The sequence below is a fragment of the Pristiophorus japonicus genome, chromosome 6 (assembly GCF_044704955.1).
Source record: "Pristiophorus japonicus isolate sPriJap1 chromosome 6, sPriJap1.hap1, whole genome shotgun sequence".
NCBI lineage: Eukaryota > Metazoa > Chordata > Chondrichthyes > Pristiophoridae > Pristiophorus > Pristiophorus japonicus.
Window position 1 is genome coordinate 31,782,700 of NC_091982.1, and position 21,360 is coordinate 31,804,059.

General features: G+C 41.1%; 1 protein-coding gene across 1 annotated transcript in view; it reads left to right on the forward strand.

Moving 5' to 3' along the window:
• The window catches only part of LOC139265107 (ubiquitin carboxyl-terminal hydrolase 12), a 77,568-nt gene extending 57,247 nt beyond the window's left edge, over nucleotides 1–20,321 (forward strand). The window contains exons 5-9 of the mRNA XM_070882012.1: nucleotides 1,144–1,220; nucleotides 12,672–12,755; nucleotides 13,170–13,367; nucleotides 18,194–18,272; nucleotides 19,836–20,321. Coding sequence (XP_070738113.1) covers nucleotides 1,144–1,220; nucleotides 12,672–12,755; nucleotides 13,170–13,367; nucleotides 18,194–18,272; nucleotides 19,836–19,937 — 540 coding nt within the window. The 3' untranslated portion in view covers nucleotides 19,938–20,321. The remainder of the gene's footprint in view (nucleotides 1–1,143; nucleotides 1,221–12,671; nucleotides 12,756–13,169; nucleotides 13,368–18,193; nucleotides 18,273–19,835) is intronic.
• The last annotated feature ends 1,039 nt before the right edge of the window (nucleotides 20,322–21,360 follow it).

Sequence of the window (21,360 nt, forward strand, 5' to 3'; positions counted from 1 at the left end):
AGCCTTGGTCACCTTGGAACCATGTCTCCATAATCCCAATTACATCATATTCATTAACAGCTCGTCTGCCCACTGACTTTTATCACAACTGTTATGTCTTTAGATGCTCTGATAATGACTCCACGAGGCAATGTATTGTACTTGAACTGCAGTGACCTTAGTCCATTTAATGTAACACCAGAATGAGGATCACACATGGTGGCTTGCCTTTTATACTAGGCTTGGCCCACCTGTACAGGTAACCTACAAATCTCCCACTGCAGTGCCCTCTGGTGGCACACCTTAGTGACCATACAGTTGGTGTACAAGTTTCCCATAGTAGTGCACATCATATGTAACAGTACAGGCAGTAACATGTCTAGATACATGACAACAACCTCACCAACTCTCACAACTACCAGGATTATACTACTTCCCACCCCACCTCCTGTAAAGATGCCATTCCTTTCTCCCAGTTTCTTCGCCTGTATTGCATCTACTCTGATGATGCCACCTTCTACACCAGAGCTTCTGAAATTACCGCCTTTTTCCTCAGCCGAAGATTCCCCTTCACTAGCACTTTAATAGAACTCTTGACTGAATCTATCCCATTTCCCATGCTTCCGTCCTCACTCCTTCTTTTTCCTTCTCTGCTCCCCCCCCCCCTAGCAACCATGAAAGACCCCCTGCCCTCATCATCTTCCCCTCTAACTCCTGCATTCAACAGATCATCTGCCATTTCCGCCACCTCCAAAATGATCCCACCACCAAACATATCTTCCCCTCCCCTCTGAGCATTCCAAAAAGAGCGTTCCTTCTGTGATACTCTGGTTTACTCTTCCATCACTCCTACCACCTGCTGCCCATCCCCTGGCACCTTCCTATTCAAGCATGGGAAGTTCAATACCTCTCTCCACACCACTGTCCAAGGCCGTAAACGCTCCTTCCCTGATATTAGGGGCATGTTCTGATGTAGTGCTGCACCAGGTAGTGCCTTTAATCTCTTGGCTGACTGGGATGCTTGCCTTTTTGTATACTGTCTAGATCACTATCCTTCCGTCCCCCACTCCCCAAATGAAAATAAACGACAGAAAAAAAACTAACGTCAAGACAGAATTCTAACTAACATTTTGTGGTTAAATGTCATGTTTTCTTTCTCCACAGGTTAGTAGTAAAGATGAAGATTTTTTGGATCTTTCAGTTGATGTAGAACAAAACACTTCAATAACTCATTGTTTAAGGTAGGTATGTAAAGGTTTCTAAGCACATATATTATTAGAGATAATATATATTCAGCTTGACGCACGTTTATACTTAAAGACTGGAGATATGGAAGGATTATTTACACATTTCTGAAAGATATCTTACACACACTCCTAAAATGATTAGTTAAAAATCTTATCTATTGAGATTGATCTAGTTTTTGAGTTGTCTAGTTTAAGTTCAAATGGTTTGAGTGTGGGCATTTGGTCAATGCGTTGGATCCAACTGAAGATAGCATAGTGATCCAGTGAAGGGCATTATCACGTCTGCTCCATTAGTGATAGTAGTGACAGTTCACATCAAAATCAGGTTGCATTTTAACATTAGCTTACCTTAAAGGACGAAAACAAGGAATATAAAAAGAAATGTGTTCGATAGATATATAAATAACAAAAGGAAAATTAAAGTCGGGATAGGATCACTAAAGGATGAGCAAGATAAATTCACAGGTAATGACAGAGAAATGGAAAAAGTATTGAATACCTATTTCGCCTCAGTTTTTACTAAAGAAGATAATGAAATAGACACTTCACTAGAGGATGAGCTTAAAAAGAATATTAACACAGTTGGGATGTAAAGGGAGAAAATAATTGAAAAACTAGCAAAACTAAAAGAGGTTAAAACCCCAGGTCTGGATTATATGGAACTAGGCATATTTAAGGAAATTTAGAGAGTAGATTGCAGAGGCACTTGTGTAAGAACACAAGGAATAGGAGCAGAATTAGGCCATTCAGCACCTCGAGCCTGCTCCGCCATTCAGTAAGATCATGGCTGACCTTCTACCTCAACTCCACTTTCCTACACTATCCCCAAAGCCCTTGATTTCCTTAATATCTAAAAATCTATCGATCTCTGTCTTGAATATACTCAACGACTGAGCCTCCACAGCCCTCTGGGTAGAGACTTCCAAAAATTCACCACCCTCTGAGTGAAGAAATTTCTCCTCATCTCAGTCCTAAATGGCTGACCCCTTATTCTGAGACTGTGACCCCTGGTTCTAGGCTCTCCAGCCAGGGGAAACATCCTTCCTGCATCTACCTTGTCAAGACCTGTATGAATTTTGTATGTTCCAATGAGATCACCTCTAGAGAATATCGGCATCGGGCTGGTTTTTCGGCTTTCGGGGTTTTTTGGCGAAAATGGTAGCGATATGTGAAAATTAACGTTTACGTTGCACGACTGTTTTTAAGCCAAACTTTCAGCCTTTACGTCTGCGCCAGGAGACGTAAAGGCTGAAGTTTGAAGATTGGGCAGTTAAGTGACAAATTAACTAACATAGATAAATGTGAGGTGATGCACTTTAGTAGGAAAAATAGAAACATCACCTACACCTTTAGAAAATAAAAAAAAACTGCATGGGGTAGAAGAGCAAATGGATCTAGGGATGCAAGTGAACAAATCATTTAAAGCAGCGTCGGAGATCAGCAAACAATTAAAAATATTAACCAAGCACTAGGATTTATTTCTAGAAGTATAGAATTCATAAGTAATGACGTTATGTTAAACATGTATTGGACCCTGGTCAGGCTGCACTTAAAGTACGGAGCACAGTTCTGGTCTCAGTACCATAAAAAGGATATAGAAGCACGGGAGAGAGTGCAAAAAAGATTGACAAGGATGGTATCAGAACTGAGAGATTACAAGTACAACGTCCGGAATCCTCGGGACAGTATCTGTTCCGGTTTTTGTTTTTTTTCCGGATTTCAGACTCCTCAGGAGTGGAGGGTAGCCAATGTAACCCCACTTTTTAAAAAAGGAGGGAGAGAGAAAACACGGAATTATAGACCGGTCAGCCTGACATCGGTAGTGGGTAAAATGATGGAATCAATTATTAAGGATGTCATAGCAGCGCATTTGGAAAGAGGTGACATGATAGGTCCAAGTCAGCATGGATTTGTGAAAGGGAAATCATGCTTGACAAATCTTCTGGAATTTTTTGAGGATGTTTCCAGTAGAGTGGACAAGGGAGAACCAGTTGATGTGGTGTATTTGGACTTTCAGAAGGCTTTCGACAAGGTCCCACACAAGGGATTAATGTGCAAAGTTAAAGCACATGGGATTGGGGGTAGTGTGCTGACATGGATTGAGAACTGGTTGTCAGACAGGAAGCAAAGAGTAGGAGTAAATGGGTACTTTTCAGAATGGCAGGCAGTGACTAGTGGGGTACCACAAGGTTCTGTGCTGGGGCCCCAGCTGTTTACATTGTACATTAATGATTTAGACGAGGGGATTAAATGCAGTATCTCCAAATTTGCAGATGACACTAAGTTGTGTGGCAGTGTGAGCTGTGAGGAGGATGCTATGAGGCTGCAGAGTGACTTGGATAGGTTAGGTGAGTGGGCAAATGCATGGCAGATGAAGTATAATGTGGATAAATGTGAGGTTATCCACTTTGGTGGTAAAAACAGAGAGACAGACTATTATCTGAATGGTGACAGATTAGGAAAAGGGGAGGTGCAACGAGACCTAGGTGTCATGGTACATCAGTCATTGAAGGTTGGCATGCAGGTACAGCAGGCGGTTAAGAAAGCAAATGGCATGTTGGCCTTCATAGCAAGGGGATTTGAGTACAAGGGCAGGGAGGTGTTACTACAGTTGTACAGGGCCTTGGTGAGGCCACACCCTGGAGTATTGTGTACAGTTTTGGTCTCCTAACTTGAGGAAGGACATTCTTGCTATTGAGGGAGTGCAGCGAAGGTTCACCAGACTGATTCCCGGGATGGCGGGGCTGACATATCAAGAAAGACTGGATCAACTGGGCTTGTATTCACTGGAGTTCAGAAGAATGAGAGGGGATCTCATAGAAACGTTTAAAATTCTGATGGGTTTAGACAGGTTAGATGCAGGAAGAATGTTCCCAATGTTGGGGAAGTCCAGAACCAGGGGTCACAGTCTAAGGATAAGGGGTAAGCCATTTAGGACTGAGATGAGGAGAAACTTCTTCACCCAGAGAATGGTGAACCTGTGGAATTCTCTACCACAGAAAGTTGTTGAGGCCAGTTCACTAAATATATTCAAAAAGGAGTTAGATGTAGTCCTTACTACTAGGGGAATGAAGGGGTATGACGAGAAAGCAGGAATGGGGTACTGAAGTTGCATGTTCAGCCATGAACTCATTGAATGGCGGTGCAGGCTCGAAGGGCCTAATGGCCTACTCCTGCACCTATTTTCTATGTTTCTATATGTAAGAAAATCAATCGTCTGAAATCCGGAATCCTTGACCAAATCCGTGCCGGGTTTTGAGCGGCGAGGTCCGAAATCCGGCATGGAGTCGGTAGAGGATTCCGGATTTCAGACTGTTGATTTTCTTGTCTGAAATCTGGAAAAAAACCAAAAACCGGAATAGATTCTGTCCCGAGAAATCTAGAATCCCTGACTGAATCAGTGCCAGATTTTGGGTTTTGCCTCAATGTTCGGTTTTCGGACAATAATTCTGGATTTTGGATGACTCCCATCAGCGATGTGCAAAATGTCCGGTTTTTGGACAATTCCGGTTTTCGGAGTTCCGGATTCGGGAGGTTGCACCTGTATCAGTAAAGATTGAACCAGCTGGAGCTTTTTTCTTTCGAAAAGAGAAGACTAAGAGGTGACCTGATAGAGGTCTTTAAAATTATGAATGGGTTGGACAGGATAGATGAAGAGAGAATGGGTGCAAGTTTCGCCCTCTGTAAAAAGGGACTTTCTGGAATAAAAAGGGCGGCGAAAATTTACCTTGTGATTCTCCGACCTCCTCAGGACTACTTTGGCCTCGGCGTGGCGCAGCACAAGGGGTCGGGGGTGGAGCCAGGTCCCGGTGCTGAAAACAGTGCCGGGACCTCTGCACATGCGCACCAGAGTGCGCGCGTACGTGCAGTAGCTCCTTGCAGCCCGAATCTCTGCAACGCTTCTTGGGAGGGGCCCGAAGCACACTGTGCCTCACACTGGCCGGATGGGCTCCATGGGCATTGAAGATTGGGACTCTGGCTTCCCTCCCGCCCGTTCAGCCTACCCTTCGCCCCCCCCTCCCCTCAGCCTACCCTTCGCCCCCGGCCCCGTTCAGCATAACCCCCCCCCGGCCAGTTCAGCATACCCGCCCACCCCCCGGCCCCGTTCAGCATACCCACCCCCCCGTCCCGTTCAGCCTACCCCCCCCCCCCTTCAGCCAGCCTCCCTTCCTCCCCCTCCCATTCAGCCAGCCTCCCTCCCTCCGTCCCTCTCTCTCCCTCCTGTTCAGCCAGCTTCCCTCCCCTCCCACTCACTCCCTCCCCCTCCCGTTCAGCCTCCCTCCCTACCCCCTCCCGTTCAGCCTCCCTCCCTACCCCCTCCCGTTCAGCCTCCCTCCCTACCCCCTCCCGTTCAGCCTCCCTCCCTACCCCCTCCCGTTCAGCCTCCCTCCCTCCCCCTCCCGTTCAGCCTCCCTCCCTCCCCCCTCCCGTTCAGCCTCCCTCCCTCCCCCCTCCCGTTCAGCCTCCCTCCCTCCCCCCTCCCGTTCAGCCTCCCTCCCTCCCCCCTCCCGTTCAGCCTCCCTCCCTCCCCCCTCCCGTTCAGCCTCCCTCCCTCCCCCCTCCCGTTCAGCCTCCCTCCCTCCCCCCTCCCGTTCAGCCTCCCTCCCTACCCCCTCCCGTTCAGCCTCCCTCCCTACCCCCTCCCGTTCAGCCTCCCTCCCTACCCCCTCCCGTTCAGCCTCCCTCCCTACCCCCTCCCGTTCAGCCTCCCTCCCCGCCCCGTCAGAGAGAGAGATAGAGATAGAGAGAGAGACAGACACTGACAGAGATAGAGATAGAGAGAGAGACAGACACTGGGTGGGGCCCCGTCCCAGCACGCTGTGGAGGGCTCCCGGTGCTGCAGTAGGTGAGTAGAAAATTAATTTATTTTTTATTTTTAATTTTTTTTTGGATTGATTTATTGGCTGATTTATTGATTTATTTATCATTTATTATTGATGATAGCTCTTTATTTGTCAAAGTGAAGTGTTTAATGTTTGTAAACTTCCCTTCCACACCCCCTCCCCCACCCCTCCCGCCCCGATCTCTCGTTCCCTACACCTGATTTATAAGTGTAGGCAAGGTTTTTCTGAGCATATAAAAATCTACACTTACTCCATTCTCAGTTAGTTTTATGGTAAGTTTTCACTGCCTAAACTTGCAAAGCAGGCGTAAGTGGCTGGTAATGCCCTCTTTTGGGGAAAAAAAAACTGTTCTAAAACAAAACTATTCTAACTCACTAGAATTGGAGCAAACTAAATGCCGAGAATTGTAATTTCTAAGATACTCCATTCTAAACTAGATTTACCAAAAATTGCCAGAGATTGTTTGTTTATATGTTGAGATATTCCAATATTATAATATTTTGAATTATTGTGATACGGGTAATGGTTTTTCATCTCCATTAATCCAAATCTGAAGAAAAAATCTGAACAACAGAAATAGTGGTAGGAAGATAGAACACTTTTGTATATAAAGACAATTCAGCCCATCAAGCTTACTCCATCCAAACCCCATGAGTTTCCTCATATCACGTGCTCCCCTACTTTGCTAAGTTCCTTTCCATATGCCTCTTGTGAAAAAAAATGTATCATCATGGCCCTCAAATCCTTGTCAACAGATATTGCTCCAGCTCCTTTTTTACAAAATAGTTGTTCATTGACCTCAAATTAGTTGCTTTTTCTGGGAGTTCACATGTCCAGTATGCTGTTGAAGGGGGAAAAAAAGCCCTCTTAATTTCTAACCTTACTTGAAAGCTTGTGAATTTTAGACCAATGTAAATCCATTACATGAAGAAAAAGTTTGCGTGATTGCCATTTTTATATATTTGTAATCCTTAACCATACCATTGCAACAGTGACTACACTTCAAAAGTACTTCATTGGCTATAAAGCACTTTGAGACATCCGGTGGTCGTGAAAGGCGCTATATAAATGCAAGTCTTTCTTTCATTGCAGGTGATATGATATTTTCTTATACAGCACTTTATATAGGTTGTATTCAACAGCAAATCAATCACCAAATATTGAAATTTTTCCAGGTGATAATTTATTTTGTTGTTCAGGGATTCGGATTATAACTAGATGAATAGGAGTGTGTAGGACCAGGAAAGTCCTTTTGAAGTCCATCTAACCAGCTGCACAGTACAAAAAATGCCATGCTGCTCCATCTCCTGCTCCCCAAAATTGCTCTCTCTGCCAAATACCTTTCCAGCTCAAGTGTCAGCCTTGGCTCAGTGGTAGCAGCCTCACCACTGAGTCAGAAGTTGTGGGTTCAAGTCCCACTTCAGAGACTAGAGCACATAATCTAGGTTGATACTCCAGTGCCACTGTTGGAGGTGCTGTCTTCTGGTTAAGATGTTAAACTGAGGCCCCAAAAGTCCTCAAGTGGACATAAAAAATTCCATGGCATTTTTCAAAGAGCAGGGGAGTTCTCGAGTGTCCTGGCCAACATTTATCCCTCAACTAACATCATTAAAATAGATTATCTAATCATGTATATCATTGCTGTTTGTGGGACCTTGCTATGTGCAAATTGGCTGCTGCGTTTCCATACATTACAATAGTGACTAAATGTCAAAAGTGGCTGTGAAGTGCTTTGGGATGTCCTGAAAGTTGCTATATAAATGCAAGTTTGTTCTTTTCTTGTCTCATTCTTTTGAATTTTCTGTTGGTATCCATTTCCACTGCTTCTGTGGGCCATTTGACCAATACATTCGCTATCCTCTGTATAAAATAGATCGGTCTAAACTGTTCACTTTTCCTCTTTGAGTTGGAGTCCATGTCACCTTTAGTATAAATTTAATTGAATTGGAAGTGAGTCTATAAATCCAGATTGAGATTTTATTTTTATTTAAATGTGATGAACCCCACATAATATGAATTGAGGTTATGGATAACACAAGTGATTTCATTAGAGAACAGTGCAAATTAAGAATGGGATATTTGATTATGTGGTGTTCCTCTTTGAGCTGAAATGGAGTTCTGGTTACTGTTCAAATTATACTCATTTTGAACTGATTTTATCTGAAAGAATTGGTTCTCAGTGATTTAAATTTGAAAGTGTTAAATGTTAGGAACAGTGTTTATTAACAGGATAATTTCCATATTTTGTAACTGTGTAAATAAAAGCTTTTTCTTGCTACCGGGTGGTTGGCCATCTTGATCCCTATGCACAGAAGTATGAGGGACAATTCAGAGTTGCAGATGAAGGTAATGTTTATCAATCGATAGAACAGTTTCAATAGATGGTTGGAATACCTATGAATGTTTCCTTACCCGATTGGATTGCAGCACCACTCTCTGAATTCCCTTATAGCCTTTGAGATACCTGTTTGCACCTCCTTGTCTTGCTGCTTGCCAAACACCTTGGTTCTAGCCATGTGGTCTCTGCTGCTTTTTCAAGGTTGTGAGGCTGACCAACCCATGATGCAATTTCTGGTCAGGCTGTGATCTTGCATTGGGCATCCTCATGCTGAACTCACTTCCCTCCACCCACCTCCCTCTCCATTTGGCTTTAGTCCCTTCTTTACTCACATGGAATTCTTCTGGCAAAACTGACTGTCTTTTCCAACTGTGGCTTTTGTGGGCTCTTTCCCCTCACCCCCCCCCCCTCTCCCTCCCATACTTCTCCCTCTCCCTTTCTTCATCTCCCCTCTAATTCTCGCACATACACACATCACACACACGCACTCCCTCTCCATCTCATGCACACAAACGCAATTGCCTTCCATCTGAATTTATCACAAAGATAACAAGCTGCAGCTTACTGGCTGCTCCAAGTTCCAGTGGAGCTGTTGTGTTTTTGAGTCATTGATTGCCAACTGTGGCAGCTATTCAGGGGAACCCATCACCGTAGAGATAGATTTATTTGCCTAAGTCCCACCTGCAGACCTTTGCTTCCAAGCTATGAGACCCACAATCTTCAAGTACAATCCCTTACATAGAGTTAAGTATTGCGGTTTGGCACCTTTATTGAAAGTGCATTCGCTAGAGTTTGTTATTTGTAAAGTGTGGGCAGAGAATTCTATCCAGGATGTCTGATCCCTTGTTTTAATGGGCAATTTTTCTGCAAATTACAAAATGAGTGCAATGCATTTTTAGAGAGATATTCTACATTTTATTTCGATTTGTCTCTAAGGAGCTGCTCAGTTGGCTTAGTGAGTTAAGGCAGCACCTAGTTGGTACTACATTATACAAACCAGAATTTTTTAATTTGATTATTAGTCTTTGATGAATTAGCTGATGGTGGTTCGGGTGCTACAGGTCGCCTGACAGGACCACCCCAAACCAGAGATGGAAAACATCAGCCTTTCTCGATTGCTATCCAGTGATTTCTGCTTGTATGTGTGGATATTGGATGAAGCTAGAATTGAGCTCAGCTTTGATGCTGTCTAAGGTTGAATCATTTGTTTATGAAGAATAACTGCTTGGCTGGTGAACTGGATAGGTTGATAACATGGAACAGTATGTATTAATTATGGTGTGGGGCTGCAGCAACAATTTGCACTCAAGCATATGTTGTTTGATCTGCCATGTTATGTTTTAATGTTCTTGTTGGTACACTAAACAGCTTGCTTGATTCAACTGGAGCAAAATGTGGCTGCAATAAGCAAATGAATTTGGAATTGAAAATTGGAAATTTAGAAAGGAACAAAATTTGATGCAGGATTGAAGATGTGCTGTTCATGTCTAGACGATCATCTGCACTATAGACATTTCTTAAGATAGTACAGTCTAAATATCTTTACAAAAGAAAGATAAAGGATCTGAAACAAACAAAGTACTTTGTAAAATGGCAAGTATTAAATAGTGGCAGTGCAGAGCTGTCAGATAACTTGGCATTGCTCAAGTATATTGTAGTTTTATTCTTCATGGTTGTATTTAGTGCTATTTATTGTCACACTTTAAAAAGACAGTTATGTTTTTTTCCTTGCTGTCATGGTTTTGCAGAACACAAAATATCTTTTAGCTGGTTCTGTGCAAGGGAAAAAATAATACTTAAGTTTTTCATTTTCAGACCCTCTGAGGAGAGGTTAAGCATCTTCAGAAAATATCATTATGAAGCCTGTGTGATCAATTTTATAAATTTAAAATTTAGAAGTACCTATTTTCAGTCACTAAAGTAAGGATGAAAGCATGGAATGAGAAAAACCTTTTTCCCCACCAATCCTGCTTCCACAGAGTGCACAATTGATCATATTATGGACTTTAACTTGCCCAATGTCTACTAACCTTTACTCAACCTATGGGAAGGTCTCAGCTGAAACTGGAACACTGCCATTATAGTCATGGGAGGCTTACCTACTAAAGCAATTTTTGGTATGTGCTCACCTGTGGAAAAATGAACCCTGCTCAAGATGAGGTCATGATCATTCACCTTTGTTTCTTGATAAGTGAGACTAAGGAGACGTAATTATGTCAAAAATATTTCCAAAGTTTTAATTTTTCGAAGTAAATGCTACTTTATCTAATTTTACTTTAGGAAACAGGACATTTTCTGTGTTTTTCCACTGCTGGGTGCATACCTGTGATAGCAACATCAGGTAAGCTTTTTATTACTGAGATGATGGCAATTCAGTTTTAGTTAAACTGAAGTTACCCAGTGCTTTCCCATCCCTTCAGTAATCTGTGTGACACAGCTGTGCAAATTTCTAAAACACCTGAAAATCTTTGATGACCTGTTCTGAATCACACCGCCAGCAAGATTATTTCTATATTTTCATTCTTTCCCTTCCACTGTTGCCTGCAAAAAGCTAGGAATGAAGACTGCAGAGGTTTTTTTTTAGGAGGAGGGGGTAGCAGGGATGAACTTTAAGGGGGAGCACGATCACTACTGATAATGAATTGCTTTACCACTTTTTATATTCACTGTCTGCGTCACAAATCTGAATCAAGTTTTCCAGTTAAGTGTGGGGAAAAGTTTTCATTGGTTTTCCTTAATCTTAATCTCTAATGGATAACCCCCCCCCCCCCTGCACCAGTGTTATAAAACCAGCAGATTTTTCTACATAGCAGGAACAGTCAGAAGCTGTATTATTTCTTGCTATATACCACCCCTAATTATCATCTAACCTTATGCACTCTTTTTGCTAATTACTTCACTGCATTCGTAACTTCCTACAGATTGTATACATCCATTGTTCTATTGCAGTGGAATAGTTACATTTTCCATGCCCTTTGAAGGGGAACTGAAAATATTGTTTTATTCAGTCCTTTGAAGACTATTTCTGTACATGTCTTGCAAGTCCGATCAACAGCTTGCATGATGGGATTGGCTGAAGACTGCCCTTCATTTTGTTTCATCCTCCCAGAATGCTGACCCATTACAATATCTAACTTTCTTAAATTAGGCCAGAACACGGTCACAAGATAGCTTCTTCATCTAAAGCTATCACCTCTGGCTCCACTCTCTATCCTTCATTATCGATTCGCTATCTCTTCTAAGCTTAGTTGGAGCTCACATCTCTGTTACTAAATTTTCCTATGAGAAGATCAATTTCCTCTTTTTTTCTCTTCAACTCACTTCTCTGAAAAGGAAAAGTCTGTCCAAGACTTAAATAATGTTCCTATATGATGGAAGGCTCTGTGAGCACTCCGTCACTATAAACCGGAAAAGCCTGGGGTCTGATGGGTAATTTTTCTCTCGCCTCAAACATTCTTCCTGTTAATCTTTTATGTATCTTCCTCTCTGTTTTGTCAGTACTAATAAGGTCATTGCTACTCTCACCTTTTATCTTTTAAACTTAAGATATGCCATTCTACATACTCTTCCCACTCCTGCACATGATCTTCTTACTCGTCATACCCCCCCCCCCCCCCCCCCCCCCTATTATGTTGAAGTTAAGACTTCTAGCATCCTATTCTACTCAAATTAATTCTCTTCCAGGAACTGAGAACTGTGGAACTCTTTACTTTCCTCAATTTTTCAATCCAACATTATACGGGCTTTTGAATCCTAAGCTTGATATACTAAAATATCTTTGCTATTGTTTTCAACCCCTGTGTGATGTGTACTATGGGCCTTGGCCACTTGTCTAGGTCTCAAAAAAAAAATTGCAAACCCTTCAGGGAAATAGATTGGAAAAATGAAATTTATTTTAAGAGTAATTTAGGTTGAAAGTGCACATATATGTGGACATCAGGCAAGGTCAGGGTTGGGATTAGCTGTGATGTATCCCAAATTCAAATAATCTGCCAACATTTACTGTTGCCAGCACTTCCTATCCAGACACATTATAGAAGATTGGTCTTTCATCTAGGTTTCTGAAAAATTAACATTAGCAAAATAGGATAAGTGACTGAGAAACAACAGCAGCCAGTCATACAACTCTGCTCACAGTTTTGAAGTGATAACTATATTTCCTTACTTTCACCGTTAAAGCATATTTAATAATTTTCAAAATCTTTTGACTTTTCCTGTGTGCAACTGTTAATATTTGACTGTTTTACTGTTTTTATTCTATAGAGGATTCAGTAACACTGAGACACTGTGCAGTGAATACAAGTACCACTGTGAGCAATGTCGCAGTAAACAGGAAGCACAAAAAAGGTAAGCGCTTCCATTTTGTAAAACCAAATAAATGTGGTTTTGATTTACCAAATTTAAAGCTGCTTGAAAAAAGTTAGCATCTTTGAACAGTCATGAGAATATGATTTATTTCTATATGCTGTTGCTAGATAAATCCAATACTGTGCCTCAGTTCCTTCCTTTAAGATTTATACATCTGACCTTACTGTATCGTGTCCATAACACCTATCTTGATTATAACATGATTATGAAAGAGATATGGATTCATTAGTGATGTAAAAAATATGAATGAGTCTGATTACTAAAATAGATTTAGATACACTACAAATTCTGAAGTTCCAATGTGGTTCTGTTTAATATCTTGCTGCAAATTGAAATGTGTGCAAACTGGTAAAACAATGTCATTTTATTTCTTCTCCACTCTTCATTTTGCAGAATGAGGGTGAAGAAACTTCCAATGATTCTTGCCTTACATTTGAAAAGGTTCAAATACATGGATCAGCTCCATCGATATACTAAACTCTCTTATAGGGTGGTTTTTCCCCTAGAGTTGAGACTCTTTAACACATCGGGGGATGCCACCAATCCAGACCGAATGTATGATCTTGTAGCTGTAGTTGTTCACTGCGGCAGGTAATTTGACTCCTGTATTCTCTCCAGAATTGTTCCTTATGTAAAGCCTGTTGTTGTATTTATCTGATATACTCTGCATGCAAATTATATTTTTGAAGTTCAAGTGTTCTTTTTGCTGTAGCAAAGCATTTCATATTTAAGTGGCAACCTGCAGTGTAGAACCGATACATTGGCATATTAATGTGGGTGGTATACTGTGTGAATTCAGATCAATCAGTACATATGTCTGTTAGATTTTTAATGATCTAATCTTGCGTTGTTAGATTTGAAGCTTTGCAACAAAATCCCAAATGTGTACAGTACGGCGAGCTGATTGATTCTTTAGCTTATCAATGCAGATTATAATCCCAAATTAGTATGGCTCTGTCGTAGTCATCTCCATCTGATTGATGCAGATAGGAAGGAGATTAGAAGTTGCACTAGTGCAATTGATGGCTCTAAATAAGCACCTGGGTTGATGTCCCAGGTTTCCCATTTGAGAAAAATCAGCACATTCTTTAGATAGTTGAAATGGAAAACTAAAAAAACCAACATTGCACAAAACAAATGAACTGCAGAGAAGCTCATCTCTTGTTCCTGGGCTAGATACAATGACAAGATGAAGGAGGGTACAGGACTGCCTACTACCTGCTAGAATCCAGTCTCCACATTAGTGGCGAGAGATAGCTGGACTGTCAGTTCTCCACAAGATCATGATTGAAGATATAATTCAATCTTAACTAGCACTTGCTAAAACATTGTTGTACTGAGGGAAGATTCTGGGGTTGTGCATTGTCACTCCTGCATAAATTCTTCAATTTATCTTTGCTTTCAGTAGCTACCCGGGTCAGTTTTACAAGACATTGCTCCTCATTGTAGATGTCTACATTATCACCTGATTTTTAAAAAATAATAATTTTATGCTCATCAAAGGGATGTTAGTAGTGGGAAATGGAATATTTCCGGTCCACATCGTCAACATCAAGCATTCCAAGGCCAGGAATAATATAAGTAAAAATCCTTCTACACTGCACAACAAAGTGCCTCATCCCTAACTTCAAAAAGAGCATCTCTGTGGCATTTATCATTTTCCCCTTTATATGACACATTGGTCCTTGCCGTAGTTGTCGTCATCTTCAACATCCTGTGGCTTCTGAGTGAGATTACGAAATTAGTATTAAATTGGGGGAATTTGTGCTTTGAACCCATACCCATTTGGAACTCATTTGAGACCAACATTATTCAATTATATATGTATTTTATAATTGAATGATAATACATTAGGAATTGCATTGCACCTTGTGATAAATCTTAATGTAAACAGTAACTCCATATTTAAGGCCCCAAGTTTCCACATGATTTGCTCCTGATTTTTAGGAGCAACTGGTGGAGAACGGAGTATCTTAGAAATCGGAATTCTCCACATTTAAGTTTTCTGCAGTTCTAGTCAGGTAGAACAGTTTCACTTTTGAACAGAATTTTTTTTTCAAAATGGGGTGTGTCCGGCCACTGACGCCTGATTTGAAAGTTTCCACAGTGAAAACGTACTCCAAACTAACTTAGAATGGAGCAAGTGAAGATTTTTGTAGGCTTGAAAAAACCTTGTCTACACAGTAAAAAATCAGGCACAGGTTACAAATTAGGCGTCGGGAACGAGGTGGGGGGGGGGAAGAGGGGGGAGGGGGGGGAAGGGAAGTCATTAAATTCTACAATGAATCCTTAGTTATACTTATACAAATATTATACAAATAAATCCAACCTGAATAAAAATTTATAAGCAAAGAAAAGATTAAATAAACCATGTTCCTACCTGTGTGAAAGTGCTTCAGGCAGCGGTTTGCCGTCGGGACTGACCGACGGCAGGGGGGGGGGAGGCAGGGAGAAAGCTGCAGGAAGCCTCATTACTTGAGGCAGCCGTTCCCGGCGGCGGGGGGGGGAGGCAGGGAGAAGGCTGCAGGAAGCCTCATTACTTGAGGCAGCCGGTTGCCGTCGGACCCGACGGACGGCAGGGGGAGAAAGCTGATAGAAGCCTCAGTGCTGATCATGGAAGGGCAATGTGGTTTTATTAAAAAATGTTAAAAATTGAACAGCTACAAAGAATTTGAATAGTCTCAAACAAGTGCATGTGTCCCGTTTATCACAGTCTATCTTTAATTACAGAATGCACTCCCTCACCCTCACACACAGAAATATCAAGAAAATTAAAATGCAAGCCTTTGCAAGGGTTCAATAAACAAATTTTTACTTTTTCTGCAGCACTTTTTAAAAATGTCCGAGTGCCAATGTTTACTTCAGACTGCGCGAACGCTCCAACGCGCACGCGCAGGGTTGCTGGCACGAAAAAAACTCATTTAAATTGTACCCGCCCCCTCCTACTTACAAACTCGCCGCTAGTGGTAGGCTCCGCCCCCTGTGCGCCGCGCCAAGCACACATCGAGCTGCAAAGCGCTCGAGAGTAGCGCGGTTTTTTTCAGGCGCCGTTTTCGGCGCGAAAAACGGGCGCCCAGTTCGGAGGGGCGCCTGTTTTGCCGCGTGTGGAAACTTGGGGCCTTAGTCTTGAGTAAAGAATTTGGGTGAAACAATGAGTTGGTCCTTTATTAGTAAGACACTGGGATGTCTCTCTGATGTTTGCTGCATTCTTGGTTAGAGAGGTAAAAAAAACTCAGCCAGAGTTCTTGTTTCTGATTACTATCCAGTTCCATTTGTAGGAAAGTGCATGTGTCACTCGCAGATTAGGGTAGAATTGGTTCAAGCATAACTGTCTCCCCCTCACCCTCCGGCATGATCAGTGGAACCATATCTTGGCATGATTTGCTGCTTTCTAGAGTGGAGGAGGAAAAATAACATGTTTTCTAGATTTGTAGAGTACTTTAAGACACCAGCAAAGGTACCAACTCTTGTGCCACCATTATCGATTTACAATTTCTCTAATTATAATAGGTAGACTATATTTTCTAACATATTCAGAATATTGCATCCCATATGTTTTATACGTTTTTGTTTGAAAGCTTACAAATATAGATATAGTGTGCGCAAATATAGATATATGTATATCATTTCCTGTAAGTATCACACTTGCTTCCTATCACACTTCTTTATCGCTCATTATTTGTAGCATTCATATTCTAATGCAGCATATTCTTTAACCATGAGCCATCTGCCCATGTCTATTAACTGCCTTGCGTATTCGTATCACATCTCTGTCCATCATGCTTTTAACTATTTCCATTGTGCCTATCTATCATACTTTTCAACCATTAATTTTACAAGTTAGGTGATGCTATTACACACATTTCAATCTCTGCTATACTCCATCAGTTCTAATGCTGGTTCTATCCACTGCCACTGGCTGGCCCCTCCACCATTACCCTCCGCTGCCACAACACCAACCCAATGTGGCACTGAAAAAAAATCACCTACATTTCCAGAATGGTTAAAATACATGTTCCTAGTCATTGCTGGGAGCTGGTTTCTAAGTGCATCAGTGCTTTTCAAATCAGTATCGACTTAATGAACTCAAAAAATCAGTTCCTGGTATTGGCCAGGAGGTAATGACGAGGGTAAGATTTCTTGGAGAGAAGCGGGTGGAAGATGAATCCTGGAGTGTGAAACCTGAAAGGGAGTGGTTTGATAGTCGTCGGAAGGTGGACTTGGGTGTGGCAGTATTGGATGGCAGTGGTGGGGTATGGGAGCATAAAAAACAGGAGGTTGCGTGGTTTGGAAGTACTGGGAGGTGGTTACATGGCACTGCTAAGAATGGGAGGTAACAGTGGGAAATCTTTTTAAAATTAAAATTAAATACTCAGTGGTGCTGGGGGGGTGGAGAGGCGGTGGTGGGGTGGTGTTTGAGATCACAATGGGAAAGAGAAATGGTATGATTTACCCCTCAGTCATGGTGGTGAAATGCTTTTTAAGAAGTACTTCTTGATCAATGAGTGCAGCTGAGTTCCCCCACATCACTTGTCAGGATAATCTTTTATGAAATCGCCCACCACATCACCTGCTATGACCAGATATCTCTCCCTTCTCTGACCCTTCCCGACTGCCACTAGCCACCAGGAAATCCCCTATCCCAGCGCATTTTTAGTAGTGCCATGTAACCACCTCCCAGTACTTGCAAACCACGCAACCTCCTGTTTCTTATGCTCCCAAACCCCACCACTGCCATCCAATACTGCCACACCCGAGTCCACCTTCTGACTACTATCACAGCCAGCCCCTTTCATGTTTCACACCCTAGGATTCATCTCCCACCTTCTCCCCAAGGTTTTCTGTTCTCTGACATCTCTTTCCCCCTCCTGCCAGATCCTGCTTTGCTGAAGCCAGCCCTCCCAGTGCTTGATAACTCCCCTTGTTTCAGACTCTTTCATGCAACCCCCTCAGTGCTCTGGTACCCAAGACCACTGCTCCTAAACTTCAGAATCACTTTCGTAACACTGCTAACCTGTGCACCACAGCCCATGTCCCCAGTATTGCTGTAGGGAGTTTCAACAACTGACCTCCTACCTCCTTGTAACCTGTAAACTCATCCCTACCATTTTTTCCCTGTATCTTGGGCTTTTTTTTAAAAAAAAGCTGATTAACTGCATAGTTAAATTAACTTTGAGCACCATCAAGGTCACACATTTACTTTTTCCATGCAAATAGGTACAGAATCATAGAATTCGAGCCAGAAGTTATCAATAACACTTCTGTAATGCTTTGTAATAAAAACACAATTTAACTTAAGTTATTGTAAATTAGTAACTTACATATGTTATACATTTTATAACTTAAAACAACTTATCCTCTGACTTAGTGAATAATGGCACAGAATGGTAATAATGTATACTTCTTTTCCTTTATAGTGGTCCTAATCGTGGACATTATATCACTATTGTGAAGAGCCATGGTTTCTGGTTGCTTTTTGATGACGATATTGTGGAGGTAATTGCTTTTGCTTATGATCTTTAGCCCACTGTTGGATGGCTCCTTATTTATTATTTTTGCTGCTGTAACCTTGTATGGAAAAATCTCCAAATACTAAAGGAACAGTGAATATTCCACTGACTGGCAGAAATTTCAGCAGCTGCTGCCAGTTTATGGTTTTAAAAGAAGGGTTCCATATGCAGCATAAAGAAAATAAATAAAGGAAAACTTCAGGGTCATTGCCTCTATGGGAAAGAAATCTGCATGTGTTTGTGTAACGGTATTTGTGCCTACTTGTTGCCACTTACAGCTCTGATTCACATAATTATATTTTAAACCTATTTTCTTTGAACTAGGAACTGGACGACTTCAGTTATGAGGAGAGGTTGGAAAAGTTAGGACTGTTCTCCTTTGAGCAGAGAAGGTTAAGAGTGACCTAATAGCAGTATTTAAGATGATGAGAGGTTTTGATGGAGTAGATGGAGAAAAAGTATTCCCTCTGACAAGTGGGTTAATAACCAGAGGTCATAGTTTTAAAATCATTGGCAACAGATTTAGAGGGGAGATGAGAAGAAATTGTATCACTGAGTTGTCAGGATCTGGAATGCACCTCCATAAATAATTTTGAAAGTGGGTTAGACAGGTACCTGAGGATGAGGAACTTGCAGGGTTACGGACAAAAAGCTGGGGGTGGGGGGGGAAGAAGGGAGGATTAAGGAGCACAACTGCTCTTTAAAAGAGCCAGCACAGGCACAACGGGCCGAATGGCTTCCTTCTGTGCTATAAGTTTCTATGATTCTATGAAGAAAATAACTAATTCCCCAGTGGTCATTTCCTAGTTGTATTCATCTGTTTTTAGACTAATAGGGTAATAGTAAAACTCTCGTGTTTCAGGAAATTTGAGAAAACGGATAGAAAATACACTGTACACACGGATTACGCATTGTTTAATAATCCCCTGTTTATAAAACCTCATTGTCATTCAGCAATGTTTCTCCTGTACAAATTTGAGGGCTACTTCCAAGTCCATTTGATAACCTGCTTTGTAAAAGGAATGACAGAAAAACAGGAAATTTACTACTAAATACTAAAACAGAAAATGCACAGTAGGTCTATCAACATCTGAAAGGTCAACAGAAAGGTTTGCTGAGGTGCAGTTTCCAAGTGTAACATCAAATGAAGTTCTGCAGAATCTACTTTTGAAAAATCAGATACTGTGTATTTCCAGCATTCTCTGTTTTTGTTTCAGATTTCCAACATGTAAAGTTAGAAATCCTACATATATTCAGCAAAATACATTAATAAATTGCTATAAATTTAAACATAATTTTTTTAGGATATCTGCTTTATTTACCTGAAGTATAGTATGTGCCTTTTTGATTTGGAAAGTTTTCTGAATACGTTGTTTCTCCCTGCTCTCCCCTGGCTCTTTCCTCCACTATTGCTCTATGTCCTCGAATACCTTTTTAAAAAAAAAAATTATGTTTTTAATTTTGTAGTACTGTAACAAAAAAATACCAGTGGAGTAAACACGTTTATCACTGTTTAATATTAAAACTAAATGTTCCTTTCCAATTGCAGAAAATAGATGCCCAAGCTATTGAAGAATTCTATGGGTTAACCTCAGACATCTCCAAAAACTCTGAATCAGGTTATATTCTTTTCTACCAATCAAGGGACTAAGAAATTTGAAGTAGGAATTACTTGTCATCCGAAGGGAAGCTGGTACTCAGCAGCATTTCTCAGAGGCTGTGGGACAGGATCTAGCTGAAGAGAACGATGAACAGCAAGGGTTTTTTTGATTTGCAGGCTGAGTGTGTGAATGTATGCTGACAGCATGACGGCACAAGACATTTGTGTTCCTTACCACATTCTTCCTGTTGCTATGTACTCTTCCAAAATCATTGTATGTTATTTAGGGGAAGAAAAAAAAGACAAGTTGGTCCAACTGCTTTTTTTTGTAACAGAAATTTATTTTAAAGCTGGCTTTCAATAATATCATTTGACTTTTTAAGTTTAAAAAAAAAAAATTGTTTTTGACACTACTGTAAATTATTTAGTTGATTAATGTATTAAGTTGATTGATTTCACTGTTAAAATCAATCTGATATTGCGAAAACATTGATTATTTTAAACTGCTTCTGACAGCTTTTTTTAAGATATAATTTTCTTTTTAAAGAAATTCTTTTTTTTTCCCCCCACCAAAGTCATAGGGGTTCAATTAAATTATAATTACTGTATAATTTTTTTTTAATTATGCTTGCGAAGCACAATGAGGCATATTGGCTTGCAGTAGAACTAGTGTGTTCAGGGCTATATTTGACAACCGTGCTGCTGAATCTTTACTTTTTTGCAACAAACCAGACAAAATTATGCATATATAGAAAGTTATGGGACTGGAAGGAAGTTTAAAACTTGTGAAAGTTTCTTTCAATTTGAAGGTATTGTGTTAATTTGTTCAATTTTTATTTTACCCCATCTCGACTCCAACTAGTTTAAATCCACTCCTCTCTTTCCCCCCCCCCCCCTCCCCCGCCCTGGTATATGAACACTCCATTGATGACCAGTGGGCCAAACACTGTTAATGATGGCACTGTGAATGCAAACTCCAGCTTCTGTAATAGAAAGTTATTCAGGTCATCAGAGACATGTATTTTGTATATTGGGTTCAACATTTTTACAAACAAGGTGTGTGACTTCAAAACTTACAAGATATACTATTGCGAGAGATGTACTATAGATTGAAAACCTGTTGCAAAGTGCACTTTTGATACAGATTTATATGTATCTGAACAGGCATAACTTATGAGGTGTGTTTTGACACAGTCTTGTATTCCAAGGACCCTGCCTGTGTTGAATAAAGGTAACGTGGTCCAACAGAAATTGCTGTAGTGGTTCTGTGAGTTGCAGTACAATGTATAAAATTGGCCAAATAAGGCTCTGGTTTAATGAGTGGACCAGTTAGAAGTGGGTAATGATTTGGTGATCAGTTTGTATGTTGTATCTTACTGTTCGTGTTCCATTCTTTTAGCCTTTTTGTGCCTTGCACCATGCCCATCAACAGAGCCAACTGGTTCTCAAGTACCTACCACTAACTTGAGAACTG